The sequence below is a fragment of the Pongo pygmaeus genome, chromosome 8, assembly GCF_028885625.2.
Source record: "Pongo pygmaeus isolate AG05252 chromosome 8, NHGRI_mPonPyg2-v2.0_pri, whole genome shotgun sequence".
Classification (NCBI taxonomy): domain Eukaryota; kingdom Metazoa; phylum Chordata; class Mammalia; order Primates; family Hominidae; genus Pongo; species Pongo pygmaeus.
This window is the reverse complement of record NC_072381.2, coordinates 93990424-93998664: the sequence shown is the minus strand read 5'-3', so window position 1 is coordinate 93998664 and position 8241 is coordinate 93990424. Positions and strand designations below refer to the sequence as shown.

Here is an 8241-nt window from a genome sequence, read left to right as displayed (position 1 = left end):
GCCTCCCCAGTTTGGAATCTGAGAAAATGTATGGCTTAGAGGGTGAGGGAAAGGATTTAGGAATGTTGGTTTGGCAGGGACTGATTGAAGGTCTTCAAATTTGACCACTTAAGGTAAGGTATGTTGAGACAGATTTCAGCCCTGGATATTCTGGGCCAATGAGCCCCTAGCTTCTGAAAGAGTTCCTGCATTTAGGTTCCCGTCATGTCCTTGTCTTCTTGGTTCCCAGGGGAGGGATCACTGGTTCTAGGTTCTGTTAGAGGCAAAAACATTTTTATTGTGCATGCCTGGGCTAAATGGCTTACAGTTTTTGGCTCTGTTATATCTACAAAGTAACTTGACATTTGCTATCAACAAAATACGGCCCATTTGGGCTGGTCCCATGGTTATAATGGGTGTGTGGACGGTCGAGTGTTTCAATTCTGGGAAAGTTTGATGTGATTGTATTCAGTTCAAAGAAAATGTGTGAATAATTGATATTATATGTAGCATATAAAATGTTTACAATATTTAAGAGATTGGGCATACTAGCATGTTTGATAAATAAATTGATGATGCAATTTAAAATACATAACAGAGTATTTGATTTTAGACTTATGATTTTTAAATTGAATATTATAAAGTAATTTGGCTAAATGTGTGAATAGTATTGGAATATTTAAAACAACTTAATATTTATTATGTTAGTAAATTTATTAGTTTACAAAACTGCATAAATAGCTGGAAAAGCATTACTTGTTAGGCTAAGAATTTTAAAGATTATTTTTCAAGTTCTTTGTCAGACGCGTGTGGCTCTCAGAAGTAAGTTTGTTGGTCTCTAGCCTTTCTCAGTGGCCACTGAAAACCAGATTTTGATTACGAAATGTCTGAAATACAGTATCTTGGTTTGAACCCTGAGTCCTTCCTGCCAATGTAAGAACTTTTCTTCCTCCCTTAACTTTGCTTCCGTCTTTCCTGCATGTTACCACTGGCAGAGCAAATATGACTCAGAAACCGGCTCCTCAGGGTTGTAACATTAGATGATACAGGCTTGGGTCATTACACATGACACCAGTGCCTTTGTTTCACTGGGCTGGGCTCTCTGGAAGGTGTGCTGCTGCCTGAGCTGCTGGAAAAGCACTCACAGGTGTTTGCTAGAAAAGCACTCACGGAGCTTGCCACCAGCTTGGACTTCTAGGGACTTTCCTCTCAGCCAGGAAGGATTTTGATATTCATCAGAAATACCTCCGGAAGATTCAAGGAGCTGTAGAGGTGAAGTAAGCCTGTGAAGGACCAGCATGGGAATCCTATACTCTGAGGTACATCACCTTTCTGAAAGCAGAGTTCCAAAGATGTTAAAAGTTGCTCATGCTTTTCAGATGTAATTTTCTATCCCTGTTAATATATTTCTGTTTTGTCTGTTCAACTCCCTGGGGGAGCATTAAGTCAGAAAAAATAAAGTCCTATGCGTTATTCTTTTTGATATTCTTAATAGTTTAAGACAAAGTATTTTGTAATTCTAAAATATTAGCTAGATCTAAGTTGAGATGAATATAATACACATTTCATAGTTTCTGGATGTTTGCAGGGATAATTTGGACAAAATCGAGTTTGAGTTGTGCTTTTCTCATGACAAACACTCAAGAGAAAAAGAGAAAATTGTACCCAACTGGATTTTCTAAATATCCAAAAGATTGACTGCCTCTTTTATGGAACCACATGACCAGAGTAATGCCTTTCAGCTTGGTATTTGAAGGGAAATTCACCTTTAGTAAATATTAGTAAAAACTATCACTATGAAGAAGAGGAATAATAACAATATATTTTGATAATTTTATTATTTTTTTTCACATCTGATAAATACTAAGGTACTTTTACTTGTATTGGAAGTAACTTATTAGAATCAAATGGATTTTTAATAATGTTTCAAGAAAGTACAAGCAAGGAATGTTTAGACAAGAGTACAAGAGGTGTAATGATGTCATTATACATAATTTACTCCCTCTCTCCTCTGACACAATTACCTGGTTAATCTGCATTTCATTGCAGATGCTCAGAGGAAACTCCTTGGATAGTTTTGATCTCCTAGTATTAAAGACAGTTTATTTGCAGTTATTTCTAATGCCATGTGTGTATATATCTCTCTGTGTGCAAGCGCAGTGTTTGATTGGTTTATAACTCTAGGTATGTCTTGCTCAGTGATTTTAGCCTCATGAAGAGATCATATACACGAAAATGACAAAACATGTAGTGCTTTTAAATGCTACTCTGGCAACTCTCAAACTTTAGACTGCCCAAGTGTCAGGGAGAGAAGTTTGTTTGAAATGCAGTTTCAAGGGACTCCAACCCAGAGAGTCTGTTTCACGCAATCTATGGTAGGATACAAAAGTATAGTTTTTAAAAGGAACATCCCATAGATGACATAGGGATCTATGTCAGAACATAGATCCCTATGTTCTGACATAGGGGTCATCTGTTTACCACCATCCTGAGAAAGAAAGACTGCCACAGGCCAGTGCTTTTCCATTTTTAATGTCTATACAGATCTTCTGAAGGTCTTGTTTAAATGCAGATTCTTAGTCTGTAGACCTGGGTGGGACCTAAGATTCTGCATTTTGGTTGCTTTTTCGGATTGCATGTGGGAATTATATGTGATTTGGAAAAAGGAAAAAAAAAGCCTAGTCTCATCCTCAGGTATTCTGATGTAGAAAGTTGGAAGTAGGACTTTTCATCTATAGTTTTAAAGAGTTTGAGACTCTTTAAAATTAAATAGTAATCTCTTATATATTTAAACATAGCCTACTCATTTGTAATATATCATTTGCTCTGTGTTTCCTAAGGATAAAGACTGTGAGCTACTCATTAAGGACAAGAAAAAAGTCTTCTGGATCCCTGGTCCTATGTTGCCTGGAAGAATCTGTTTAAAAAAAAAAAAACTTCGCCCAATTTGAGTGTGGGAAGCTCCTCTAGATTGGGGACATAGGATTCTCATTTTTTCTTAGAGCTTTGCAGTGCTAATAGTTATGCAATATATATTTTTAAGAAAGAAGGAGAGAATGAGGGAGGATCCTAGAGAGCTGGTCCTGAAATCTGCACTAGAGGATAAGCTTAGAGCTCAGTGAGAGGCCCTAATTTTGAATAAGTAACTCCAACTGCGTAAGATGGACTTTTAAACAAGGCTGATTCATTTAAACCCTTATCAAAGATATTTGTTCATAATATTTACAATAGCAACAAACATTTATTTAGGGCTTCTTATAGATCAGGCCCTATTTTAAGCACTTTATATGTATTAACTCATTTAATACAGCAATCTTATAAGAGTCACTTTTAGTATCCTTATTTTACAAATGAAGAAACTGAGGAAAAGGTAATCACTGGCTCATAGTTATACAGTTGAAAAGTGCTTATTGGCTGGAGATTAGTGGCTAGATGAGTCCTGTGTTTACCCGTTCAAAGAGATTCTTCTTATATCACTGCTGAACTACTGAATTCTTCTACTACTTGTTATTTCAACAGATATGTCATGCTCCATAAGAGAGTTGGTCTTAACCACTCTGCTGTTCTGCCATTGACTAGGATGGTGCCCTGCTCCCTTAGTGGAAAGAATGAGTAAACTGAATCCAAGTCCAATGAGGTACATTCTACTCCTACCTTGCAACAGAGAACTGTTGCATTGTGAAGTAGTACAAAAATTGGAAAGAAGAAAAATGCTGAGAACTTAAAAAAGTTCAGGAACTAATACTTAGGAGACTTAAAGAATCTTTTATAGACTTTTGATCTCATCAGCTGCAGACACAGGCCCCAAAAAGTGTTTCTTGAAAATCATATCTTAAAAGATGTATTCCTTTAAACATTGGGAAGTTCTCATTATAAGGCTGTGAGTGAAAGGATGCACACACACACACGCACATACACACACAAACTTAAAATTAATCTTTTGGAAATGGATATGTTTTTCAGAGAAGCTGATGTTACTACAGAAAAAGGAAATATAGTTCAAAAAACAGAAAGATTGTCTTGAAACACACAATGCCTAGGGAGAGCAATTTAGGTCAAGCAAGTTTTATTGGAAAAGCTGGTACAGTTGAGAAGGAGGAGTCAGGGAATACAGGAATAGAGATGTGACTAATTGAATGGCTATTGGACTGAAAGTCAAGCAAATCTATATTTTAGTCCTGATTGTGCCAGGAACTTCAAGGGATTTGAGAGGAAGTCATTTAACCTCTCTGAGTCACAGTTTTAATATTACAAAACAAGAGAGCTGAATGAGATCTGGTTTAACATTTAACATCATGTCATTCTGTGATATGAGAAAGGCAAGGCAGAGACAATGGGGAAAAAATTTCATTCTCACAATCTTCCCAGCTCTCTCCATCTACTTTGTTTATGTGTGAACTCCTAGCAAGATTTTGGTATTCAACAACATGTGCAAGAAGAGCATCAGGCGTTTTCATCCCAACTGGTTTTCTAATTCTTTCCTTGTATATTGAAAGTAATTTTACAAATTAAAATGTTGTGCTAAGTCACAAAAGTTCAGAAAGAAAATGATAACTTTCACATATGAAAAGACACCAGGATTGAAAATGTGTATACCTTTATTTATTTATTCTTTCATCCATCCATTTGTTTAACCAACCATAATTATTGAGTACATACTATATTTCAGGCATCTGCTAGTTCCTGGTGTGTGTATATATATATATATGTTGGGCATCCCTAATCTGAAAATTTGAGTGGAAGTGCTTCAAAATTCCAAATTTTTGAGCACAAACATGAAACAAGTAGAAAATTTCCTGTTTGACATCATGTGATGGGTCACAGTCAAAATGCAGGTGCACAATGCACAGTTTATTCAGCATTAACAAGAGAAAAAAGACTTTCCCAGCCCCTTGCAGCTGTGATATATCTTTTTCTTGAATACTCAGATTTTCCCATGAAAGCAAGTCCACAAAGGGTAAAAAATGGCACCTGTGCAGGATGAATGAGCCTATAGCAGATTCGCCGCTCTGCCTCCATGGGGCCAAGATTTATGTGTATTTCTCTGTGTGTGTGTTTTTTTTGTTTTTTGGGGTTTTTTGTTTTGTTTTGCTTTTTCTCTACTCTGTGATGTAAATATACTGTTGAAAATATCAAAAAGTTCTGCAGATACTTATGGATAACAGTGATAAGAAAAAAAAGGAAGCATTTATGTATACTTATAACACAGAAAGTCAAGCTTTTGGATAAATTGGACAGTGTTATAGGTATAAAATGTCTGATAGAAGAGTATGGTGTTGAGGCCAGGCACGGTGGCTCATGCCTGTAATTCCAGCACTTTGGGAAGCTGAGGCAGGTGGATCGCCTGAGGTTGGGAGTTTGAGACCAGCCTGGCCAACAAGGTGAAACCCTGTCTCTACTAAAAATAGAAAATTTAGCTGGGTGTGGAGGCATGTGCCTGTAATCCCAGCTACTTGGGAGGCTGAGGCAGGGAAATTGCTTGAACCTGGGAGGCAGAGGTTGTAGCAAGCTGAGATCACATCACTGCACTCCAGCCTGGGCAACAGAGTGAGTCTCCATCTCAAAAAAGAAACAATAAAAAAAGAGTATGGTGTTGAAATGACCACCATATATGACTCAAAGAAACAGAAGGATAAACTGTTGAAGTCCTGTGCTGAAGTTAATGAAAAATGTAAAAAAACACGCCACAAAGCTACAAATGAAGATCTCAATTGTGTATTGAAAAAGTGGATCTGTCAGTATCACAAAGAACACATGCCACTTAATGGTATGCTGATCATGAAACAGGAAAAGATCTATCATGATGAACTGAAAATTTAAAAGAACTGCAAATATGCATAGTTCTTTGGCATAAACTTAAGAAAAAACGTGGCATTAAATTTTCAAATATTTGTAGTGGCAAAACATCTCCTGATCAGAAAGCAGCAGAGAAATTTATTGATGAGTTTGCCAAGATGATCACTGATAAAAATCTCACACTAGATCAAGTCTATAGTGCTGATGGAACATCACTGTTTTGGCATTATTGCTCCAGAAAGACACTGACTTCAGCTGATGAGACAGGCCTTGCAGGAAATCAGGATACCAAGGACAGGATAATTGTGCAGGGATGTGCTAATGCAGCAGGCACACACAAATGTAAACCTGCTGTAATAGGCAAAAGCTTGAATTCTCACTATTTTCAAAGAGTGAATTTCTTATTAGTCCATTATTATGCTAACAAAGGCATGGGTCACCAGGGACATCTCTTCTGATTGTTTTCATAACATTTTGTAGCAATGGCTCATGCTCACTGCAGGGAAGCTGGACTGGATGAAGGCTGCAAGATTTTGTTATTCTTTGACAACTTTTATGCTTATTCTTCAGCTAAAATTCTCATCAAAAGTAATGCTTATTCCATGTGCTTTTCCCCAAATGTGACTTTATTAATTTAGCCATGTGAGAATGGCATCCTTAGATCAATGAAGTGTAAATATAATACATTTTTGTAAACAGCATGTTATCAGCAGTGAACATAGGTGTGGGTGTTTCACATAAAGGATGTTGTATATGCTGTTGCCAATGCTTGTAATGCAGTAACTAAAGACAGTTGTGCATGCCTGGCATAACCTCTGTCCTGCAACTATGTTCAGTGAGGATTATAAACAAAGTGACTTTGAATGATTCTGTATGTCAAATGAGAAAAAAAAAGATGTCTGACCATACATATGCAAAAAAATATACCTTCAGAGTCCATCAGTAAGTTGGAAGAAGTTGATATTGAAGAAATTTTTAACACTGATAATGAGGCTCCAGTTGTTCATTTATTAACCAATGGTGAAATAGCTGAAATGGTTCTGAATCAAGGTGATTGTGATAATAGCGATAATGAGGATGGTGGTTAACACTGTAAAGACGTTGTCAGGGGCCAGGTCAGGCAGGTCTTGTAGGCCAAGGTGAAAAATTTAGATTTTATGCAAAGCACAATGGAAAGCGAGTAAAGGATCTTAAGAGAGGAATAATGTGACCATTAGGTTTTAAAAAGGCCACTCTGATAGCATGGGAGAATAAATTTGAGAGATGCCAGAGGGAAAGCTGGATCCTGGAAGGAAGCTGTTACAGTAGTTTATGGAGTGACAATGATGGTTGCATTAGACTAATGGATGAATTTTAGATAAATTTTTAACTGCAAGATTTCCTGGTTTGTAGATTGGCAGTGAAGGAAAGTAAGAAATTAAAGTTGATACTGAGTATTCTACCTTAGGCCAGCCAGTGGATGGTGGTGCTGATGAGATGGGCACACTCAGAGAGGGGCAGAAGGAAGGACGCGTTTCAGGGTTCTATTTGGACATGGTACCTTAGCGATATCCATGAGACATCTAGGCGGGGATGGAAGACGAATACAGGAAATGTACCTTTAAGGAGAGGCTCGGGCAAGAGATAATAATTTAGGAGTTGTCTGCATATACGTGGTATTTAACGCCAAGAGAAGGGATGAGTTTAGATATGGAAAGAACGTAGAGATAGCAAAGATACTAGGTCATTATAGGAAGGTATGGTCTTGCCAGAGAAGGAAGGCAATATTAAAGGACAACCTCCTTTCAGCATCCTTGGAGCTTGTAACACTCAAGAAACATAAGCATTTAGTCAAACAGAAGATTTTCTGGGGTTGAGGGGGAAACACATTTTTCTTTATTCAAAATTGAAAACTTAGGGAGTTTCAACTTTTGTATGTGAAGTGAGCTGATCAGCACCAAAAGTGGTGAGGAGAAAAGTGAGTTTCTCAAGTTTTGTAAGAGGACAGGACAAGACAAAAACAGCTTGTGCCCCAGAAGTTCTCCTTGTCTAAGAGCCCACAGCAGGAATGTATAATTGTTAAGAAGCCAGCTACCAAGCCAGCTGTTGAGCTCAGAAAGACAGGTTCAAAGCTCATCTCCACTATTATCAAGGAGAAAGTAGAAGAGAAAAAAATCCCTGAATAAACTTGTTTTCTAAGGGGAAAAATAAGTCATTTTATTTGTATATGCCTTCTACAATATAAGCTTTTATTTCATATGTGTGTGCATATCTATTGAAATAATAAATAATTTTCAGCTAGAAAAATTGTGGCTTTTTTTAAATCAACTAAGGAAATCCCACTTGTATTTTTAAAGGAAAATCTAGGTTATTTGAGATGAGATAAGAAGGCATAAAAGAGATCTTTTACTTTTAACCATAAAGATTCCTTAGATTCTAAGCAATAATTACTTTAATTAAAAATCTCTCTATTTACTTATGTTATAG

General features: G+C 36.9%; 1 protein-coding gene across 1 annotated transcript in view; it reads left to right on the top strand.

The window, feature by feature from the left end:
- Nucleotides 1–1038: 1038 nt before the first annotated feature.
- Nucleotides 1039–8241, top strand: part of ANKRD22 (ankyrin repeat domain 22) — a 29755-nt gene continuing 22552 nt past the window's right edge. The window contains exon 1 of the mRNA XM_054435666.1: nucleotides 1039–1298. Coding sequence (XP_054291641.1) covers nucleotides 1278–1298 — 21 coding nt within the window. The 5' untranslated portion in view covers nucleotides 1039–1277. The remainder of the gene's footprint in view (nucleotides 1299–8241) is intronic.